The sequence below is a fragment of the Telmatherina bonti genome (assembly GCF_933228915.1).
Source record: "Telmatherina bonti genome assembly, chromosome: 6".
Lineage (NCBI taxonomy): Eukaryota > Metazoa > Chordata > Actinopteri > Atheriniformes > Telmatherinidae > Telmatherina > Telmatherina bonti.
This window is the reverse complement of record NC_136624.1, coordinates 38,606,377-38,630,327: the sequence shown is the minus strand read 5'-3', so window position 1 is coordinate 38,630,327 and position 23,951 is coordinate 38,606,377. Positions and strand designations below refer to the sequence as shown.

Here is a 23,951-nt window from a genome sequence, read left to right as displayed (position 1 = left end):
AGGCATGATTTCATATAAATAACAGTATAAATTATTTTATTTACACAAAGTTGTTACAAAACAAATATACTATACAATCTTTTCTTTAAATATTAATTCTAACCTATTTTTTGTTCATGAATTACATAGCAGCCAATACATAAGTCCAGCTGAAAATGATTCTGATAAAGTATACAAAAAGAACAAAACTGTACACGCTTTTACATCGTATGGTGGATTTTTCTTCCCAGACATGAGCTGTTTTCTCCCTCACATTCACATTCCAAGTCTACGGTGCGAATAAAGAAAACATCCTTACCAAGTTTCCACGTTCAGGAAACAAAGTTAAGATCTCTGGAGTTTTTAAAGTAAACTACAAATGTTTCCGTACAAATCTCAGTAAACCAGAGAGGGCTTAAAGCGCACACTAATAACAAAATCTCACCGTCTGGTCCGGAAAACTGAAGGAAAAAGTTTCATACTGGGCAGCTGACTAACTCAGGTTTTTTACCATGTTTGGGTTCACAGGCAGATTTAAAACCTAACTCCTAAATACTTTGAACATTCAAGTAAGGTCAGACAACCCAAAGAACACTGTCCTCAAACAGTTGGGTGAAACTAATTCAGGCACTTTCTTATTTTGATATTTTCTTTTAAAAGCTGCAAAACTCATTCTTTAAAAAGCTGTGATTCAAATTACTTGTTTGGCAACGACGATGCAAGCAGTTGGATTGGTTGAAATGTTCCTCTTTCTTGCAGTGATTGCTAAGTCCCTTTAGCCTTTAGAAAAAACAAGCGTTTCGATCATGACATGGATTTACACAGCAAATGACGAGTCCATGACGGTGCACAGCTTCAAGCCTGCGTGACGTTTGGAAACTGCAGACTATCCGGGTCACAGCGTAGCTTCTGATTCATAGGCAACGTAAAATACCTTGTAAAAGCACGTGTGATTGAGACCTTGAACAGCAAAAAGGTACCCTTTCTGTCATACAGACACATGCTACAGTGGCAACACTCCCTCACCCCACCCCTCCCTCCTTAAAGGATCCGAGTACAGGATTCACGGGATGCTTCAGCCTCTACATATTGGTGTATTGCATTGTATAGACTTGGCAGTGAACCACTTCAAATTGTCATGTTCTGACATTTCATTCTTTTTTTTTTTTTTTCTTTTTTTTAATAAAATAATGATTTTCAAAATTGTACCAAAAAATTCAGTGTGTACGAAAAATGCCTGTGCAAAAATACATACTTTACTATGTACAATTTGTTAACAAAATATGTATTCTCAAATAGGGATACTTCAATACTTGTGTCATACATAGGCTACAAGGGGGGAAAAAAAAAAAGGTAAATGAAAAAATTCTACTTTTTCACGCTGTTTGACATCTGGGTGAGGGGGGGGTTCCATAAATAAACGCCAAAGATTTCCCGTGAAACTGTCTCCATGAATCTCCCACCAAGAAATTCCCGCCTGTAAGAAGCAAACATCCCAACTACAGGAGCGAGTATTGCCGGCTTTAAGACTCCGCTTCGACGAAGGATTAGAACGGGTGTCTGAGTCCGCTTCTCCACTTCTACCATCCTGCAGTTTTAGATGCACCCCTTCTCCAACACACCTGAATAAATAGCTGAATTCCCTTAAATCAGGGGTGGGTAACTCCGTTCCGAGAGGACTGCAGTCCTACAAGTGTTTGGAGTTTCCCTGCTGCAACGCACCTGATCCATATCACACTTCATTAGCAGGCTTGTGCAGAGCTTAAATCAAACTGCACCAGTCTGCTAATTTTTAATGATCTGAGTCAAGTGTGTTGCAGCAGGGAAACTTAACAGCCTGATCTGACCGGAGTTGTCCACCTCGATGTCATCCAGCTCCACCGAGGCCTGGCAACGAGCCATTCAGGTGTGCCGGAGAAGGGCTGCAGGACCTGGATGACCGGACTTGGGGCCCCCCTCCCAGCTACTGGGACAAACCTTGATGGTTTTACGGTGAGGCGTTGAAACATCCAGAAACGGGGGGAGTGGTTACAAACAGGAGGGACAATCCAGCCCACAGAATATGTGTTTGCAAGTTTGTTCCAGTTAAGACGTACCATACCTGATTCCCTATGAAGGAGAAATAAAATGTTATAATTCACATCTGCCCACATGCAGCTGTACGTCCTATACAGCTGAGTGGGGAAGGGGGGGAGAAAAGTGGATGTACTTGATACAGCCTGCACAGATTTTCCTTATATCCATGATGCACCATCACCCGTTCGTTAGCAAGATTCCCCTCTTATATATAAAAACAAACAAAAACAAGTCGTTGGCAAAGCTGCGGCAGCTTCTGTGGACAGCTAAGCAGTGCCTGCAGCGGAGAAAAGTACTTACTTAGTGTTGTTCACAGTTGGGGGGGCAGGTCTACTGTGGCTTTCGTTCTACGCGATGAAAAGATTGAAGGAAATGATCAGGTGTCCCTCCAGGACCACGCCATCTCTCTGACAAAAGACTTAATCAAATGGGCACATCAGGTGTCCTTTTCACATTTAAAAGCACAACCGTCTTCACCGAGTCTACAAAGACCCTTTGTAGTTCAGTGTAAAAAGCTCGTAAGAAATCATAAAAAGGTAACGCTTGCATAATTATTCTGGGTGAATATAGAATGGAGCAGGTCATCCCCGTGGGCTTGTCTCAGGCGACTGCATGTAAGCAGAAGTTACTAAACATGTGACTAATGCAGAGTGAAAACAACGAGCTGATTGGGCGTTGTTTTAAGGTTTGTTCCTCCTCCTGCTCTCCTTGCAAGGCTTCTGAGATCAGGCGCTGGGGGTGTAAATAAGGTCAGAAATTCCAGTAGTCCAGCAGAATCTGACATGAGGAAAAAATACTCGCAGGCACACAGTTACACACCCATTTCTCAAGCACGTTGGAAGAGATCGACTCGCCGTCTCCCCGTTAGCTCAGCGACGGCTGGTTGTGGCAGCCATTAACCTGAACCGCAGGACCCGCCAGACCCTGTGGCTGCTGCAAATGTTCCACCTCCAGACACCTGGGAAGACCTCTCAAAATACAGGGACAAGACTTGCGTTGGGGCTTCTGGGCTCGCTCATCAGACCCCTGTCCCCATTCAGTGCCGCTGTCCATACAAGCACGCACACACACTCACACACATGGCTTTGGGAGAAATAGTAAGGACCACATTGACGTCGCTGGGCAGTCCAGATCATCTCCACCCTGAGGATTGTGGGAAGCTGAGAGTAATGTGGATTTTGTCTGAGAAGGCCTCGTGCAGTCCAGAGCAGCATGTGGACCGCTCCCATTCCCCGCCCGCCTGCCAGCTCCATCCGCAGACGCCGACACCGCTGTCAGGGACGAGCCTTTGGCTGCGCCAAGACAGACAAGAAAAACACATTGAAGTTGTGCAACAGCAGCAGTAAAAGTATGACGTAGCATCACTAAAACCACAGAAATGAAGATCATTTCAAATCAGCGTGAAACTGGTTTTTATGGGTCCACCTGTCAACAACATTCTTATTAGATCAAATAAAATTTCCATTTAAAAACAACAAGAGGGAGTGTTGGCCTGGCGCCACACCGTAAAGACAAATACTCGTTTTATGAGTATTTTTAACGGCATTATAGAGCTTATTTCATAACAAACTACTCAGAACTACAGATGACTCGTTCTACAGCTAAAGGGTGCAGGCTGGCTGCATGTGGACTCTGTGATATTCCAGTCTTGATGTGTGCCACTGTTTTCACTATAAACTGATGTCTTACAGCTTTTTAATCATCACAGTCTACAAATAGCAAAAAAACCTCAAAGTGGTGAATACCTGAGCGCGTGCACATCTAGCAGCTGTTTGAGTCATCTGAACGTCCTGAAACCTGGACGTCTTTAAAAAAAACTGGATCATTTAGATGAGAAAGCCTCAAATCTTTTCACGTGAAAAAGCGACGCGAGTAAAAACGGGACTTGATTTAAAGTGAGAAACAAACATCCACCTGCTTTTCCCTTCTGCAACATGTTTTCAGATGACGGTAAGAAGGAGGGAAAAGCTCTCCTACCTGATGTAAATGGGAGTTGTTGGGTAGTCCTGGTGTCCCTGGAATGCTCCCCCGCCCTTGCTTCCCGTGGATGTTATTAATGGCAGGTGACTTGGCCACTTTGGATCTCCCTGGTCCAGGTCCTCCTCCACCTCCTCCACTCCCACTGTTAATGCTGCTGGAGGCAGAAGAGCTTTTGCGCTTCTTGCCCTCCAGGCGTCCGTCTGTGGAGTGGTGACTAAAGCTGGTGTGGTGGTCTGAGGATGATGACGACTGATGGTGGACAAAAGGCCCCAGGGAAAGCGTCGAGTCGCTGCTGTTCATCACCACGCTCATCCGCTTGATGGATTCTGCGGGACTGCCCGACGGAGGACCTCGCGCCGGTGGGCCGGAGGAGCCGCCTGCTGACCCTCCAGAAGGCTCTGCCTTGAGACTAAGCGAGTTGGTGCGCACATTGGGGCCGCAGTTGAGCCCCACGCTGTGGACTCCGCTGTGGGAGAAGGATAAGGATGAGGATGACAGACCTAATGAGCTGTGGTGATAGGTGCTCCCTGAGCTGCCAACATTTGCACAGTTCTTTTTGAAGGAGGAGGAAGAGAAATTGGCGTTTGATGAGGAGGATTCAGAGGAGCCATGAGAGGAAGAGAGGACAGAGCTGTTCTTCCTCTTCTTCCCCGAGCTGAAGCTGGCGCTGCTACTGTTACTGTGCGCCCCAATGCTTCCTCCGCTGGCCGAGTTGGGGATGGGAGGTGTGGAGGAGCCACACGACATCTCCTTGGGCCTGTATGATGATAATGATGACGAAGATGACTTGGTAGGGGTGCTGCTAGAGGAACGAGACTTAAGCACCCGGCCGGAGGCGAGGGAAGGAGCTGAGGAGGATGAGGACAAGTAGGCTGAAGGCATCTGCGGCGACGAAGACACTTGTCGGGCCTGCGTGGTGCCATAGGCCGGGTGCTCGGCCCCGCCCTGCGGCGAGCTGCGAGCGTTTAACGTGGTCCCATAGGAGAGCACTGACTTGCCCTCATACGACTGGCTATAAGGAGTTTGGGGTAAGGTGGCAGGAGGGCCCAGGAAGCCTGAAGAGGGAGTGCTACCGTGGGAATTTGTGCTTGTCCTATGGGCAGGTGCAACAGAGGAGGAGTTCTCCAAGGCCAAAGGGATTTTTCTGTGATGAGAAACATAAAATTACGTCGGTTTTACTGCTGACTCACATTGACAAACAATTCCTCACATCGGGTAGGATTTACAGGAAAAAATATCATGCTTGATCCAGAAGCTGAGAGGAGAATAATAAGACAGACTTACTTCCACATCTGAGAGTTGACGTGCTTTTCCATCATGGTGGTTAGGGCACATCGCACTTTGTCCCATCGCCTGTCAAAGGAGTAACAGCCTCTCCCAAACAGTCGACTTCCAAAGTTACAGTACTGGAAAGGCAAAGACAATTGGATAAGAGGAAAACATGAAGCCTTCACATTTCCACTTCTAGAGGAAATGGCTTCTGGTTGGTCGGCGACACTTACAGCTGCCGGTCGGGGGTGATAACCTGAATAGTGACAGTCTAGTTTGTCTGCATTGTCCTCTCGCTCCTCATTCTCTCCTTCATCGCTGGAGGGTCTGGAGAAACCATCGGCGGTAGCTTGCAGATGTGGTTGTGACTCTTGGACTACTGCAGGGTCTCCGGAAGAAGCACCTCCGTGACTGCTATTTAGTCTGATTGTCACAGAGCGATACCATCATGTCAACATGCAGAAACAGTACAACACAGACATGGTATAAATACATACCTACATGTAAACAAAGCAGATTAAAAAGCAGGCATGAATGTGGCAGAGAGCTTACCGTGGAAGAACAGGACCGTGAAATTTGGGTTTTCCTAGTTGCAAAGGCTTCGTGGCTTCTGGGGCAGGACCGTTGCCGTGAGTCGCCTGGTGGGCGTCATGGCCAGGGACGAGGTGGGAAGAGGGGTGTGGGTCCCTGAGAGGGGCGTTTTGTTGGGAATGGGGTTGGTGGAGCTCTCGTTCCCGCTCTCGCTCCCTTGTTCTGTTCTTGTGCTCTGCCAGTAGTGTGTCAAAGCGCTTCCTTCGCCCTGGCACCGCCCTCCGCTGGCTTAAGGAATGTGTCTGTTAGGACAGCAAAATGTTAAAAACATGAAATAAATAAGAAAATTATTCTTTTTTTAATCTTTCAGTCTACAGAGAGATCGTGTTAATATCCTGCACACTTCTTATGAAATCTCCATCCACAAACATTGCTAAACTGGCGATCACTCCTCGGCTCATCCCTGCAGGCTGTGTGGAGAAATGCTCCTGTCAGTAGAAAGCTACAAAAAGCTGATAGTAGGTCTGGGCGATTATGAGGATTTTAATCTCAGTTACGATCTGGGTTTTCAGCGATCATAGAAATAAAAGGGTGTGATTATTTTCCTCTCTGCAGTTTCCTCTCCTGCTGTCTTCAGCTGCTAATCGAGTGTCTCTGGCGTTGCAGCGCTGTGCTGTAAACTCCTCCCACAGCCGCTTTGCTTTCATTCAGACACTGTTGCCAACTTGGCGACTTTCTCGCTAAATCTGGAGACTTTTTTTGTTAAAAGCGACAAATCTAGCAGCTTTTACTGGAGTTATTAGAGACTTTTCTGGTGTTTTGGCGACTGACTTGAAGGCACATATTGTTCTGCAGTTACTGTAAGGAAGGAGCAGCGGGAGCCTCTCCCGTCCTAAAGCACTCCCAGGCGGCCAGTCTCAGTCGGCTCCGGCTGCAGGTCAATGTAGAATAACTGCAGTAGGTTGTGGAAGTTCACCTAAACATAGTTTATACCATTGTCAGTGACAACTGGCTGCATTATTTTCCTATACATAGTTCGGGGAGGTAAACATTGTAATATCCCTCTGTTACGGGGCGTTACCATAGCAACGCGTTAACCAGCTGGTTCAGATCAGCCGTCTTTTAAACAGGTGAATGAGAGAAACGCGCTGCAGCCTGACAGCGGTTGTTTGGCATAAAACGTACATCCAGGCCGACGTAAAATAGTTCCTATATAAGCGGTAAAAGCGGATTAAACAAGACGGTTAGAACACCACGACGCGCAGCGTTGTTTAAAAATACTGGATAATTGTGTTAAATAATCAAGATCTCAATTTCAGTCAAAATAATCCTGATTATAATTTTTGTCATAATCGAGCAGCCCTAGCTGATAATGTGCATCTATAATGGCTCCTCAGTTTTCAGGCAGTGATGGGAAACCCCTCTGCAGACCTGAAGCTGATATGGTGCCACCACACTGTGTAAATTAAAAATTTTAAGGTTTATATTGTCCTTTAAAGGAAATTCGGGACAAAACGAGTATTGTAAAGTATTACCATCTTTACACATATTTTATTTACCGAACATCGAGTTGGGACCAGAAAGAGGGAGGTTACCTTGCATGTGAGGGATCTTGTGCAGGGTTTCCGAGCCGTCACATCCATAACGCCACAATGAACGTCTGGATTGAACTCGCGCTCTGAAGAGAGGGAGGGAGAGGAATGCTTTTAACTCAGATCTAAATCCACAATGTCCATCTGACATGAAACTGTAACCAGCCTGCCTCCATCTCCCCATCCTACTGACCTGACACTTTCTTGCTAAAGTGGCGTCTGCTACTGGTGCTGCTGCTGTTGCTGCCGTCATGCTTCTTGTCCGAGAGAAGGCCCTTGCCGTTGGGAATCTGACCGGAAGCCAGCACGGGAGGCTTTGGTATGGAGGGACAGTTAAGGCCTGGTTTAAGGGCTGATGAAGCGGAGGAAGAGGCTGTGATAGCGGTAGTGTTGGAGCTCACAGTGGTGCTAGAGGAGGATGTAGAAGAGGAGGATGAGGTGGTGGTAGGGGCAGATGAAGCCTGCACCAGCTTAGCTGACGAGTCCACCCTCAGATGCATCTTCTCCACCTTGACAGCCGGGGTGAGGCTGGAAGAGAAGGTTACAGAGATGAAGAGGGCAGCAAGGAGCAAGCTGAGAGTTAGAAACATGGAGCCGGTGAGCAGAGCATGGTAGGAGACGGATGTGGACGAATGGAAGGGGCTGATAGGACAAAAAAATACATCTTTATGTCCCATCGTTATAAGAGATTTTAGCACATAAACACACACACACACACACACACACACACACACACACACACACACACACACACACACACACACACACACACAACTGCATCAGGGAACACAGTTCCAAGTTTTAAGTATGATAGAAAACACATAAATATGACATTACAAATCAACAGTATTATATATATTAAAAAGAACAACACTGTCTTGTTATCAAAGTTGAGCAGCTTTAAAGTTCAATTTCTACTGTTTTTAAGGCAATAATCTGAAATATATAACTGGAGCAACTGTGTTTACCTACTAATAGGGCTGGGCGATATGACAAAAATCTCATTTTCTCATCATATACACATCACACCCGTGTTAAGTCTCTTCACTGGCTTCCTGTTGAATATCGTATTCGTTTTAAAATCCTGGTACTTCCTTTCCGAGCCCTACACGGACAGGACCTTAGTTACATTGAGGACTTAGTTAAGCCCTGCAGTCCGGCTCGAAGGCTAAGGTTGACCAGGAAACACCTGTTGATGGTTCCACAAACCCGTTTTAAAACCGGGGGGGCCGTTCTTTTAAAGCTGTCGCCCCCCGTCTCTGGAATGAGCTTCTCCAGGATCTGCGCTCTCTGGATTCAGTAGATCCTTTTAAAAACCTCTTAAAAACTCTTCAGGCATTTTAGCTCCAAAAAGACTCAGTGACACTGCTGTGTATTTATACCGTTTCTTTTTTCCCCACATGTTGCAGGTTTTCTATGTTTATTGTTGTGAAGCACTTTATGACCTTGTGTCTATGAAAAGTGCCACATAAATAAGGTTTATCTTATATCACGATACAGCTCATTTTATATCCCCACAACAATATACATAATAATATAAAATTCTTTGTGTAATGTTGTGTCAGTCATCAGTTATGTGTCAGATGTTCTTGGCAGCGGCAGCAGCAGTGATCTCCTTCCATGTGAGGGAACTATGGCCGTATGACGTGTCATGGGTAAAAGCCTGCTGCAGCGTTTGTGTCTGGAGTTTCTTATGAGCTTTCTCCTCCACTTGACGCTGCTTTTGCTCGTTGACTCTATTCTTTATTCTGTATTCTTTCAGTCAATCACAGGATAGATTTCAAAACCCTGCTGATTGTTTACAAATCCCAGCATGGTTTAGGACCAGAACACATCTGTGATATGTTCAGAGAATATAAACCAAGTAGAGCTCTTCCATCCAAAGACTGGGGTCAACTAGTCCAGACCAGAGACCAGGCCAGAGTCCAGACCAGAGTCCAGACCAGAGTCCAGACCAGAGTCCAGACCAGAGACCAGACCAGAGACCAGACCAGAGTCCAGACCAGAGACCAGACCAGAGTCCAGACCAGAGTCCAGACCAGAGTCCAGACCAGAGTCCAGACCAGAGACCAGACCAGAGTCCAGACCAGAGACCAGACCAGAGTCCAGACCAGAGTCCAGACCAGAGTCCAGACCAGAGACCAGACCAGAGACCAGACCAGAGTCCAGACCAGAGTCCAGACCAGAGACCAGACCAGAGTCCAGACCAGAGACCAGACCAGAGTCCAGACCAGAGACCAGACCAGAGACCAGACCAGAGTCCAGACCAGAGACCAGACCAGAGTCCAGACCAGAGACCAGACCAGAGTCCAGACCAGAGTCCAGACCAGAGTCCAGACCAGAGACCAGACCAGAGTCCAGACCAGAGTCCAGACCAGAGACCAGAGCAGAGCATTGTATTGCAGCGTGCTGTAAAGCGCATCTTGACGTGAAACACTGCAGTAAAGCAGCTTATCGTGGCGTAAACGGTGGAGCCTCATATGAAACGATAGACATTTTCTATCCAAACGATATATATCGGCATATCCCCAGCCCTACCTGCTAATATTTACACTCAGGAAAACTGTGTTTACTGAAAATAAATAATTAGTCATGGCTTTATTTTCTCTCTTTTCTGAAGAATAAATTCCCAAAACCTCTCCAAGACACAGCAGTCTGTATCATCGTATAGCCAAACCGTCACGACATCCAGTTACGCACCAGTTGGAGATAAAAACTTACATTTTGTCTGGCTGAATTATCCTGAATGGGGTAAAGGGGGGTCTTCGCTGAATGCCTGGCAGCTTGTCTTTGGCGGATTTGAGGAGTTTTGGATTGGAGGAGGACGATGAAGAGGAAGTTAAAGTAGAGCCGGCAGTGGACAGTCGGCCGAGGATGCCTCCACTTGTCACTCCGGCCACAGCCGCTGAGCCCGGCCCCGGCCCAAGCCCACTGCCGCTGGTTCGGTTTTTGCGGGACACGAGGAATGGCGACGTGGAGGCTGGCTTGCTGGCCGAACCGTGTCTTCTCTCTGTAATGACAAAACAACTTGGTATTAAAACCTGAGCATTGATGCAACAAGATAATCTGAATGAAACACTAACAGGCCAGAAGGAAATATGAGGCAAGATGACAGAAAAGACTAGACACAGGGGGACTGAAACATCCTTCTCTGACAGCACAGAGCAGGTTCCCTCAACAACACAGCATTTGTGAATCATGCCTGCACAGCCTGAAATAGAAGCAGCCAACAGGTCAAGAGCTTTATTTCCTGCCTGGGCTTTGTACAACAGCTGCTGTGCAAACTGATAAAAGGCAGTATGACACAAGAAAAAGTTAGGATCTTACTTAGCTGTACAAAGAGAGACAAAAATAGGAGAGAAGAAGAAATGCACATCATTATGTGCTGCATCCAGAACTAAATGTGATAAGTTTAAGACAGTAGCATGAACATTATCACATTAAAGAATACCAGGAGATAAGCACAGAAATATATATTCTAAGCAAGCCATTATCAAGTTTATGTATACACAGGTGGACAAAACTGCTAATGTTCTTCGGTCGATAACAGAAAAACTCACAATGGTCACAGAAATAGCTGGAATCTAAAAAAAAAAAAAAAAAAAAAGTCATGATAAATATAAATTTTTTTAAAATATATTAGGGGTGGGAAAATAGAATAAAAAATTTAATATCGGGATTTTTTGCATCACAATTTTAAAAAGATTTTTAACAAAAAGAATATTTTTGTTTAAAAAAAATAAATTGATTTTTTTTTCAAATAAATAAAAATAATTCATTAAAGTTTGTGTTATTCTATTGTTTTTATTTATGTTTTTACTTGTCTTCTTGGGTATTATAGCAGCAGAATGATGACCTGGCTACTGTGTTGTATTTTTCATAATTGAAATTAGAAAAAAAAATAATGAGCAAAAAAAAAAAAAGAAGGTTTCATACATTTTTTGTTTTTAATCTACAAAAATCAGTAATATAAAAAAACAGAGAATTGCAATTTAAATCGAATCGGCACCCAAAACTCAGGACAAAAGCATTTTGTCACAGCCCTAAAATTTATCCAGTGAAAGTCAAACATTGCTTCTCAAGCATGATTCAACAGAATAATATGAAAAAATGAACTCATTTTACTGCATGAGCAGAATGACAAAGAAAGAAGGGATGCTAAATGATAGCATTAATAAAGTAGTTAAATAAGAATGACTGAAGCCAAACCATTTCAACACTTTTCAAGGTTCTGACAGAAAATATATTTAGCTGCTTTATGATGGTGTGAAGCTTGTTAACTTCTTAGTAAAACCATGAAGGGGGTTGTTGGACAAAGTTCAGTCTCAGAAGGTGGCCTGCAAACAGGTTCGTTTCAGGAGAAATGGTGAAGCGGATACCAGCGTGCTGAAAGATGCCACACCCTCAGAAGCTTTTCACATAAAGACACGCATGGCGTCAACTGCTTAGCCTTCTTCCCATTTCTCTTTTCAGGAAGTAAGGGGGGGGGGGTTCTTCTCCCACCTAAGCACCTCCCCTACTCACCCATTTGCCACATGCTCCACAGATTTTCCCTCCCACTGCTTAGCTTTTCTTTCTCTGCCTACGTCCCTCCCTCCTTCCCCTTCTGTCCCAGTCAACAGCACCCTCGCACAACAGAAAACCCTGGTGTGACTCACTTCTTGGTCCATGATGCACATATCATTTAAATACAAAAGCCAAGCTGTGGTAAAAGGTCAACAGTTGTTTGGTTTTATGGGGAAACCCTGGCTGTGGGAGGGAGACAACAGCGTCCACAGCACTGCTCAGTATTTACATAACAATAAGCTGATCATGCTAACAGATAAAGCATGTTTTACTTGCTTTCTGACTAGATCTGCGAGGAGACAAGTCCTTTGTTCGACATATTCAGCAACGAGTGCATGAAACTGAAGATGAGCGTGCAGTTTTTCCATTCTGGAGCGAGTGTCACCCCTGCTGGGATCAGCCTCAGCTGAGAAGCACAAACACCTAACGGAAGACAGATGGGCTCAAAGAGGCATGCTAACGTCATATTGAGACCGTCTCACTGCTGCTGAGATCAGTGCTTCTGCCTGTGTTAACACCATACAGGGTCTTCCCGTAAAGGCGTCAGAAAGAAAAAGATGGACTTAAACACAGCAAGAGTCCTCCGTATGACCACATACAGCAGCATGGTTTCATTTAGTCATCACTTTGCTGTGGAGCTGAAAGGATACGTAACAGAATAGAGAAAACTAATATCTAACCTTCTAATCAATAAAAAAAAAAAAGAAAAAAAGAAAAAAAAGAATGTGTCAAATAAAATCTTTGGGACCTGGATTATCGGAACTAAAAGTTCATAGTTAGTATTGATATATACATTTGTTCAGAGGAAAATTTAATCAATGTGAACCCAACAATCATGAAGACATTATGAATAATCAATGATAAGAGTAAAAAAAAACACAGTGAGTGAAATAATTGTACAAGCACTGCTCCTTGTAGGCATTTGTACTGCAAGAATGTGAACTGCAGAGTCTGCGTAACAACAGCAGGATCAAGATGTCTGTTCCGTATCACATTATGGACAAAGTCCCCCCCCCTCCACTGTCTTTACATCGAGTTTAAAAATCCAGAGACATGTTTAAAAATTAATCTAGATACTTAATAAAATGCAGAATAACATGGTGATTGTATCAGTCTATATTGTTTGAGCATATGGGAGGAGTCCGTTTAGTGTGCAGATGCATCAGTGTACACTCCATCAGGATCCATGTGCTTTTATACTGCCCTCTTATGGCTGACCTTTGTACTGCAACTGTTAAACTTCATTGAGACTGCAGCGCAATGAAAACTTTCCTCTGAAATAGGCCGAGACTGAAATTATACATAAAACAAACAGCTTTATATGATGTGACAGATTAGGCAACACTCTGAATTGCCATTTTACTTAAAGGAGTTTGGGAGTGAAGACAGCTCATTTCTCGGGAGTTGATGTGAAAACATGATGTAAAAGTTGTCAAGTACAGCTAAATCCTGTGATGCAATTACTCTCTCATTTCATTTGGTTCAACAGTAGAAGTTACCATCCACATGGTGAGAAGTGAAAATTCCTGCACTGAAACTACGTTGCATCAACACAAAACGTCATCCCATTAAAGTGGTACTGCATGGGGGGGGGATTTAGAAAAGTCTAATCACAGAAATAATAGGTGAAATGATGAGTACAATTAATTTTAAACATTTGCTGGGTAGCAAATTAACAAAATTCAGAATCTCAATTATAGGGGCCGATTATTAAGATTATCTTCATATCTTTTAAAAACACCTTGTTTATTTTGTCATTTTGAAACCAAACAGCTTCAAATGGTGGACCAATTGATTATGAAGCATCACAACTGGCTGATATTTATAATAAATAATCTCATAATTGGTTATTAAAAAGCCTGAATTAAAGGCCCAATCATTTGGACGATCACCCTCCTCATTTTATTCTTAAATGGTTCAACCCATTAGTTGAACCAGAAAAGCGCAAACCTTCCTGGATCCATCACCACAGCTCATTTTCAACAAGTGTGGCTACATATGCAAGTCAACGATTAACACGCAGCTCTAATTTTCTTACAGAAAAAAAACCCTGAAACTCAGCAAAAATCATTAATTTAGTTGGACATGGTCCAATCAGGAGACAACTGCATGAACGTACGTTACAGTAACACATAAAATGGAAATAATGAGTAGCCCAAAGGAAAACAGTTTTGTTTTTTTGTTTTTTTTTAGTCGCTTTAGAATCATTCAGATTTGTTGCTTTTTCATTTTATTTAAATTTTTATTAAATAAGTTGTGACTTATTTCACACCAGATGAAGAGGATATATTCAAAGCTTTTCACAAAAGCAAAGACTGCTGTGCCTGGGATGTGTGATGATATATGTCGTCTAATGCGGCCAGTTTATGACCTCTTCTACTCTTGATTTGTTTTTCACCCACCACAGAATGTTGTTAAATAAAAAAATTTAAAAAAAAAAAAAAAGTGGCATTATAAAAATCAAACATCACGATCTGTGACTGATATTAGTCAGTCCTGCATCCAGTCTTCAGCGACTGGTTTGCACACCCAGCTCTTTGGCATGGAAAGGAAAAGTGGTGCGGGGTACACACAACGTGTGTCATGATGTATCACCCCTTACCTTAGAATGCCGTCATGTCCCTACAGATAAGATCAAATTCATTTATTCTTCACCAGTCTTAGAGGCGCTGCATTGCCACAAATCTTTCTGCACTGGCTTGTGGGAAAATGGTAAATGGACTGTATTCATGTAGTACTTTTCCAGTTATGTTGAACGCTTAAAACACCTAAACACTACATGTCAGTCACTGATTCACACACACACACACACACACACACACACACACACACACACACACACACTCATACTGCACTGCTACGGTTACATACGAAGTGCTTTGTCCTTTCTGACACATTTTAATCCCTATATTCACATTAGGAAGCAACGTGGGGTTCAGTGTCTTACGAAACCTTCGCAGCAGTCGGTGGAATCGAGCCACGACTATCCAGTGGGTTGATGACTTCTGAGTTCCAGAGTAACTTGAATATTCAGACACACCTGTATCAACGTTCCTTCTCATCATCCCTAATCTGAGTTTTGATGATGAACAGTTAATGGACAGACAGTGAAACTATCTTTCCTTCTGCAACGTGGACACCGTGTAGAACTGCATCTCATGTAAACAGCTGACTTATCAGTAAAATGACTTTATATCTGAATTTACTACTAAAACCTGAAACGCTGTATTAAAGGAAAAGTACATCAGCAGCCTTTCCGTCATCTGGTTTGGAAACAATTAACTAAGCTGCATAGTTCCATCACCAGAAAGTGGAACAGGCAAATGGCTGAAATTTAAAAAATAAAACAGTGGGGGGAAAAAAAAAGGTAAAATCCCCCAAAAAAGAATTCTTAAGATATGAGAGAAAATGGAAAAGGTCCATCAGGAAAGTCTCAGTTGATCATTCACAGATCAACCGAAACAAATCTCATACATGAAGTAGGTAAATAATTCCTTCTTTGCAATGTGATTAGTATAATATTGCCTTCCAAATGCTGCTGATGAATGTGCTGCAGTTTCATCAGTGTATCTGTGCCTGAACGTTTATGTATCATGTTGCTGTCGGGCAGCACGAGTGTTTTATTAGTTTTCTGACAAATGTTGGGCCACACAGTCAGCGGTTTGTTCAATACATTAAGCTCTACTCGTTGCGATATTTCACACAGAGTGAGTGAGCCATTTCTGTTGCACTGTAGCTCTTTGGTGTGTTTTGGAAATCACTGTTAGAAATTTCTAACTTTAGAAGGACAAAAAGGTCTTAATGATTTGAGGAATTAACTGGTAGTAGGAAGGCTAAGCAAGAGAAAGATGGCTCAAACATACACATCTAGATAATACTGCTTTAGCCACCACTGTGACACTCATATTTGCTCTTCAACACAAATTGACATGAATAAACACCTCAAATGTCTCAGGAGATGCTAGTGTTGGGTTGATTTACTATATAATTGATTCATCGCGATGCAACACATGCAGATTTAATTACAATTTGTAAATGCTTAAACTATTATTTGTCATAGTAATTAAATGACAAAAATGCAGCTGTGAAGTGCGACAGAAACATAAAGATGCTAGCAGCTACCCTTGCAGCTACTGGTACTGAGATTTACTGATGGGTTTTCAGGACTAGCATGGAAACATTTAGGTTTTCATGGACATGAGAACAGACAAGACCTACTCCGTATGCAAGATGTTTAAACCTAAATATAAATTATGATAATAGTACTAAAAACATGCAACAGCAGCTCCGTTCCAGCCCAGATTAGATTGTTGTCCCTGACACATTTTTCCTGGAGATTCCATGTAAAAATTTAAAGATGATATTAAAAAAAAAAAAAATGTTTAATATGTGTTGGATTTATTTTATTCAAATATAGAGAAGATCCATTTTTAAGTTACTTAAGAGTCAATGGAGTGAGTATAAAACAGTGTAAAGGTAGCCATGGAGTGAGAAAAAACCCCAGTGGGGAAACAAGCTCATGAAGATCATGATAATCACTTTATAATCAAATTGTAGCATCTGCATTAAAATTGAGAGGTACCTAAGAGAATCTTTAGAAGACGCAAGATTAAAACAACATAAACAGACAAGGGGCTTTTTTTCCTGAATCACTTTTTGTCCTCCTAACTGAACAATTTACTCTCCCAGTTTCACAAACTGGTCCCAAAATGCAACAGCTGCAGTCAGGAGTCATCCTATGAACACATGCAAACATCAAACCACACATTATCATCAAGCGTGTGTATAAAACTTACCATAGTGTGCTTGGAAGGCTTGAGGTTTGACCACATGACCACAGTGGCTGCACATCACCAGGTAGAAGTCATCCTGGGCGGGACACTGACCAAATATGGGCATGTCTGTCGACAAAGGAGGAGTCAAGCAGAGAGGGGGCACAACATTAGGCGAAGGGGAATAAAATGGAGCTGTATTCACCTGCTGGCCCAGTTGGCAGACTTCTACTGACTGCGGATCATCCGTCACTTTCAATCTACTTTGTACCATCCATCATTTGTTGTCTTTGTTTAGCTGTAGCCCAGTTTATGACAGGTTGGTAGGGATTTCTTTTTTCTCTCCGCATAAACACAACAACAAACCACAGAAAAAAATTTCCAAGTTCCTGGAAAGCTAATTTAAACTGAGGCCATATAACATGCAGGGAATATATCTAAATATAAAATGACCCATGCAAAGAAAAATAGGAGAACTCAATCAAGAAACCCATCGAGCACAATCTGCACAAAGAACTTTGCTCGCACCTGGGAGTAATCTGCAAACACAGGGTAGTAATGGCTCTTTACTCAGTCAGGAGGATAGTGATAAGATACAGAAAAATAAGTTAAATATAGAAATGTGATAAGAGCCATGAAAAGGCTACCTGTCATCTATGTCTCTCCCAGATACAAACAGAACACAGCGTAGCAGATGGTTTGCTTTCCCTCACTGCTTCCCATTTGCTTATAAGACAGAAAAAAAACCTTGGTGACAGAAAAATAAATCTCTTAAAGTTAAACAAACAAACTAAAAGTGTTAATACTGATTATTTTAATTACGACTTTACCTGCTTCAGGATTATGAACAGCCTAGAGGCGAACCTTTTACCAGAAGCTGATAATTAATGAGAGAAGTAATCAGAAGACCCACTGATAAACATATTGTTACAACCCTGCAGTATATATAGACACATAGCTACAGGAATGTTTAGTGCACATAAAATTCCAGGCATTAAAACACTGGTTAGTAGGCAGGTAATCTCTGAAGTCACATGACTTCATGATGCCACATCATCAAAATGTCTTGTGGTTATGCCCTGCCCCCCCGTCCCAGATTTGGTGAGGAATCACACTGGCAGGACTGCCGCCACCCTCTTGGGGGGGTTGATATTTTGGACTGTAGCTATTGGATGCAACTGCAAATTATTGAAGAAAAAACAAAAATGCATTTAGGAAAATGTAAATATATAAAAAGTACCATGTGCTTATGCATTAGCATCACTTTGCAGAGCCACATTCAGGAAAATATTCGTTCCGAACCACAATCATCGCATTCCAGGTACATATCCATCCAATAGCCACGCAGTTTGTAAGACACCGAGGCAAATGTGTTCTTCACCAGAATGTGATCAAAATTTACCCTGGCGCAGAGAATCAGAAACTACCTAATTAAGGGGGCTAATTAAGAGATTGCCTGGGGCGCCGTGATGAGATGAGCAGAGAGGAGGACACAAGAGGAGAGAAGTGGAGCCCCACTCCAAGATTATTCTGCTAGGGCTGTCAAGGGTTCTCCAAATGTCTCTGGCTGAGTCTGGAGATGATGAGGACCATTAAGCAAAGACCATATAAAAGCTTCTACCTGCTGGGTTCCTGCTAGAGAGGTCAGTGGCTGTCTTGTGTGGATGACACGAAAAGCCTGATGCTACTTAATGTGTCAATTGTTTGAAGCACCTTTGCCAAATGTCTCCTTCACTAGCTGTGGAACGCTTGTTTTGCAGCATCTGGCGTCTGCCACAGAGAAGGGAAAAGTCTACACTCTATGAACAAAGGCATGTGCATTATATCAAACTGAAGTAGACAAGCGGACTGCTGTGCAAAGCAAACAAGTGCAGATGTGTGATCTGGAGGGAACTGGTTGCCAACTGCAAAAGCACAAGCTAATACAACACGCTGCCGTAAAGAAAAAACTTTTCATATCCGTTTTCATTTGGTTTAGTCTCGTCTACGGCCCGTTATTTTCTACCAGTAGTAAATCGAAACTATGATTAGAAAGCAGGAGTGTTTGCTAATCAATAAGTTCCCATATAATGTTCATTTAAACTGCCTTCCTGCAGTTCCAGAGGACTGTAGCAACCAACAGGCAAACCACATTTCCTTCCTGGATCAATAGCAAGGTCAAAAAGAGACTCATTCCCAAACTGCTGCTGCAGTTTGCCTGGAGTGCTCTTCTAACAGGTTGCTCGACTATGAAAGCAGCCCTATTTCTCTTTATTCAGCATTGTAGATGCTATTGGACAGTAGCGCCGACGTGGCTCAACTTCAGCAGCGGTCTAGTGCCACTATGTCTGACCCATTCTCAATGTCCATTTTCTTCTCTTGCAAGAGGGAGGCGAAAATGGAAGACAGGAAGTCGCAGAGCAGAAGAAAGAAGAGGCAAAATAATGTAGCAGAGCCCAGAAACAAGTGCAAATGGAGGGGGGGACCAAAAGAGCAGAGAAACAGGCCAAAACCTCAGCGACACACAGACGAGGGCGAGAGAATGAGACGGGGGGGAAAACCACGAGTCTAGCTCATTTCTGCATCCTCATTGACGGCGGTGATAAACGATCTAGGTGGGATCACAGCAGCTCTAGCTGCTTCTGAGCAGCACGCATGCTGGCTCGGTCTGACCCGTGGCTGTCAGTGGCACTACATTCCCCTGTCTCACCAACTGTGACAGTGTCGCTGTAAAATTTATTTAAAAAAAACACGCAACAGAGTGGTGAATTCATCAATCATTAATTTCTATTCCTTTTAACAATGAGTGTGTGTGTGTGCGCGCGCGTGCATGCGTATTAATTATCTGTGTGTGGCAGAATGGCTGTTAGACCACAGGAGGAATCTGGTGGTGAGTCATGATGGAGAGGTGTAGTCATCCACTCGTTATACCCACCCCCCCCAAAGAGTGTCTGTGTATCTGTGCACACATACACACAGCTCGTATGAGCACAAACTTCTGCCATGAGCAGCATGTGTTGATCAGACCCATGACACAACAACAGTCAGCAACATGCTACATGATCACGTCAATCAGGCTGCATATCCAGTGATCTAAGCTGCCTCCAATCATCAAATGACCACTCTGCCTAGTGAAAAATACTTCCTTTGACCTGAGGACATAATGCCAGCAGTCGTTCTGAAGCTTGAAGCCACCTAAAACGCACACTGTTAGCACAATCACGTGTGTTTTGTGCCATCCCACACCAGCCAAAATATAGGCGATATTAAAGCGGTGCTTTTGTTACCGAGGGCTTCGGGGAATTTGCTTGTGGAATTGTGCAATGATCTTAGGGTAAGTACACAGCACACATTGTTGACCAATGTAAATGCAACATTAGACAAGTAGCCTGTAATTAACCCTTTACAGCAGCTCATGAAGACAAAACAAGAACTAAAGCTGAAAACAATATGATGACATAAGCGCGGGGCAAAATCATGTGACCAAAGGGAAGCTTGCCGTCTTTTGTGAAAGCTTCTCTCTGTGATGTAGCCTACAAACACTTTACATTCAGTTCTAGTGTGTAAATGTTTTGGCAGGATGAATGAGGACTAGAACTGGCCAAAGTCAACACGTGCGCCCTTCAAAACGAAGCTTCTTCATTCAGAAACTTCATTCTGTCACATTTATCACCAAAACAACTGCTTGGTAGATGCCACTCATTTAATGATTGGGCTGATGTGTGCTTATAGGCTTTCCTTACTACAGTCATCTGTACTGCCAAATAATAAACAAAAACATATTTGCAAATCAAACTAAAATCGCTATTCTTCGCTCAGTTTTGTAACAGAGATAAAAAAGACGGGACGCATCTTAATTTGATGTCCTGGCTGCCATCACGCCAAGGTCGCATGTGTCATGGCTCGCTCGTGTCCTTGAACAAAAGATAAAATATCTGTCTGGGCAGCGATTTAAAGGAGACATATCATGCCTTTAGCTTACAAGCTGATATAACTTTCTGACCACTTAATGAGATGTTTCTGACATGCTTTCATTAAAATACCAAACAGCGATACTGCAACACCACTATTTACCACCATTCTCTCAGCCTGTTCAGGGTACGGAACCACTCACTCCCCTCCAGCCCGTCTTTATGGGTGGGCTACCTCCATAACCTTCGAAGCGTATAGTTACTGTATTGCTTAACGTGCAGAATATAGCCTTTGAGCTAACACCAGCACACCCAGGACATCCAGCTCTGTCCATCACCAACTGAACCAATCTGTCTGCATTTCAGCCAGGGATGGCTCGTAGCAATCCCTCCCTATCAGCCATAACTTTGCTGTGATTTATGTTGGACTAAACCTGGTTGTTAAAGCATAATCAGCAACGGGGATTCAAACATCACGACAAAATTACTCTGTCACATAAAATACACCACTAAATAAACCCCAGAACTCAATGTGGGTCCAATCCTGTGTCTGGATTTTCAGAGGCTGAAACGAAGAATTCTTACTTATACAGAACACTTTTCATTAATGTTTTTCAGTTAATTTTAGTAATAACAGAGCCGCTGATGGTGCTTTTAGACAAATGGGAAATTACACTTTTGAATCAGAATCAACAGCGATTTCTGCAGACCTCAACGGTTTACTGAACAAACTATGTTAAAACTCAGGGCCATCAGAAAAAAATGCCATGAAAGTGTTTCCTAGAAAGTACACTGAAACTGACACTGAAATAAATATATTCTTAATAAAAGAAATAAATATTCAAGTACTTAAAAAGAAATATGTTGGTTTTTAATACTTATCAATGTTTTGCAAAAATGCTTAAATATGCAATCATGCTAAACTGCTTGCTTAAACAAGGGCTGTATCTGCGAACAATGATGCCTTAAAGAAGTAAATAACAAAATGTTTTAGAGAAGTTACTTAAATCATCATTCAGGTTTGTCTTCAATCCTCTTCCTTGCTCACTTTATTATGACAAAGTTTTAAAGTCTAGTGAGTTCCTGCTTTTCTGTGTTGACCCTCATTCTGAATCCAGGTCTGCAAAGAGGACAACAGCTAATTAAGGCGTTTCCAAGAAAACTTATAATGCAAACTGATGTGAGACGTTACTGTGAGGCTCAGAGGACCGTTAATGCCCGTCTCTGTTGTTGTTCATTTAATGACAAATACTGTCCTTTCCATTCTGTTGTAATTATCCCATTAACCTCCACAAACCACTGCTGGTAAAGCCATGAAATAGGCATCAATTTTAAAATAAAAAAAGCAATGATTTTACATGAGATTAAAGCAAACTTTGTGTTTACACTGTCTAGTCTGAACAGATTGGACGTCCTCTCTACTGTTGCACACTGTTCAATTCTATACATTATTTCATTGTGATCTGTGACAACAATATTACTTGTGTTCATATTGTGTTGAAGCATCAGAAGAATCAGAATCTTGTTAATGCCAACAAGATTTTTTCATATTCATTAATTATATATATATTTCAGATTGAAATGTAAAGAATTTTTCCTATTACTATTAAGTGGTTTAAAGTGTTGCCTGTTTACAGTTCTTAAAGCAGCAAGCGTTGCTTTTGGCAGCAGGTGAAAGAGAAGAAAGAAACATTTTAATTTTAATATGTATAGTACCAGAAATATAGAAGCTACATTGTAAAGTTAAATGGAAATATCCTCCACAAAGATAATTGTTACATTTTTATTTCTGGGCCTAGATTTAACTACTGTAAGTCTTGGTTATTAACAACATTGTGTTATATTTTGTACAGTTGTACATGAATAAATAACACCTTTCAGTGTCATTACCCAGTTAGTTTTTAATCCGCATGATCTATAATTCATTTTAACTGTACGGTGCATGTAAAGTGTTGAGTCCGCGTGTGTGTACGCAAACCCTCAGAACCAAAATACACCTTTGGCCCTGGAGCGAAAAAAAAAAAAACACTCACCTTCTCTGCACAAACGCATGGCTTCTCGATTTTTCCCCAAGTCTTTGAAACTTTCCTCCGGTTCAGCACCTGAAAAACGACACGATCCGACACACAGACAGATAAATAGTTGCACTTGCTTGTCTGACCGTGCTGTTGCTACCAGTAGCGTTTCTTCATATACAACAGAAAACTGCATGCAATCGGCCGAAAAAAGGACAGGACTGGGAACTGTCGCGCTCCGCCTCGCTTCCTCGCGCACATTCGGGACGCTGGGGAACTCACCGTCGTGTCCGTGGAGTTTGGTGGCGTCGACCCAGTTGCTCCAAGGCTGTCCCAGCATGATTTCAGGACTAGGTAAGGATCTCCGCTCCGCAACAGTCGCCATTGCTGTGGAGCCTTCTCCCCGCTGGATCTGCTGCTGCTTCAGCTGCTGCCTGGCCGCTCGGCGCTGCTCCCCCCTGACGTCATCCTCGGCCCTTTCCGACATTCTTTCCGCTACAATGTAACAACAGAGAGTCAGCGGCGCGGCTCGCGCGCAGCTCACGCTTTCAATTCATTCATTTAAACGATTGGCATTGGAAACAAATAAGGGTTAGTTCTTGTTAAATGCAGGGCCGGATTAAAAGTGCACAGGCCCCTGGGCCCAGAGTGTTCCATGGCCCCCCTTACCCACCACAACATTTTGAAAATTGTGAATGATACACTGTGAAACGACATTTCTAACATCTCTCAGCTAGTGGTACCAATCAAATCAAATCAAACTATTTCTTGAGCACCTTTCATGCCATGGGCAAGACAAAGTGCTTTACAAGATAAAATCAAGTCATAAGGATTAAAACAAGCAGTAGATAAGAAGACATTTAAAAACCAATAAAGACCCAAGCTCTTTCCACACACTCATACACACACAAGGACATAGAGTAAATCACTGCATTATAACTAGATTTATCTCTTTATTGGTTCACCATCAACTGGAGATAATGTCCCCTCAACATGGGCAGGATCAGGTGTTTGCCATCATTTTGCTGTATCAGTAAAATAACATTCCAGTGTATGTGTAGGGTGGTCCAAAATATTTTTGGAGCTTGTGTAACTGTGCTATAAAAAAAAAAGCTTAGCTCTGTCTAAAGTGGCAGAATTCTGTTTTAAACTTATTTTGGATTAATAATTCATGCACTTAGATGTGTCATTCTTGTGCATCAAAGTGATACTCATGTCTGTATTTGTAACTTACGTCCACAGATTGACAGAACAGTGTGCAAAGACTTTCCAATATTTGTT

At 42.7% G+C, this 23,951-nt stretch overlaps 1 protein-coding gene across 1 annotated transcript; it reads right to left on the bottom strand.

Annotated features, from left to right (window-relative positions):
• Window positions 1-14: 14 nt before the first annotated feature.
• atxn7 (ataxin 7) lies at window positions 15-23,157 on the bottom strand (the record flags this gene model as incomplete). The annotated part of the gene is made up of 11 exons (XM_079241580.1): window positions 15-3,347; window positions 4,033-5,179; window positions 5,320-5,441; window positions 5,538-5,727; window positions 5,857-6,137; window positions 7,431-7,513; window positions 7,621-7,955; window positions 10,149-10,437; window positions 16,790-16,894; window positions 22,689-22,757; window positions 22,953-23,157. The coding sequence occupies 11 exons, from the start codon at window positions 23,155-23,157 to the stop codon at window positions 3,330-3,332; spliced, it is 2,844 nt and encodes a 947-aa protein (XP_079097706.1). The 3' UTR covers window positions 15-3,329.
• Window positions 23,158-23,951: the final 794 nt, after the last annotated feature.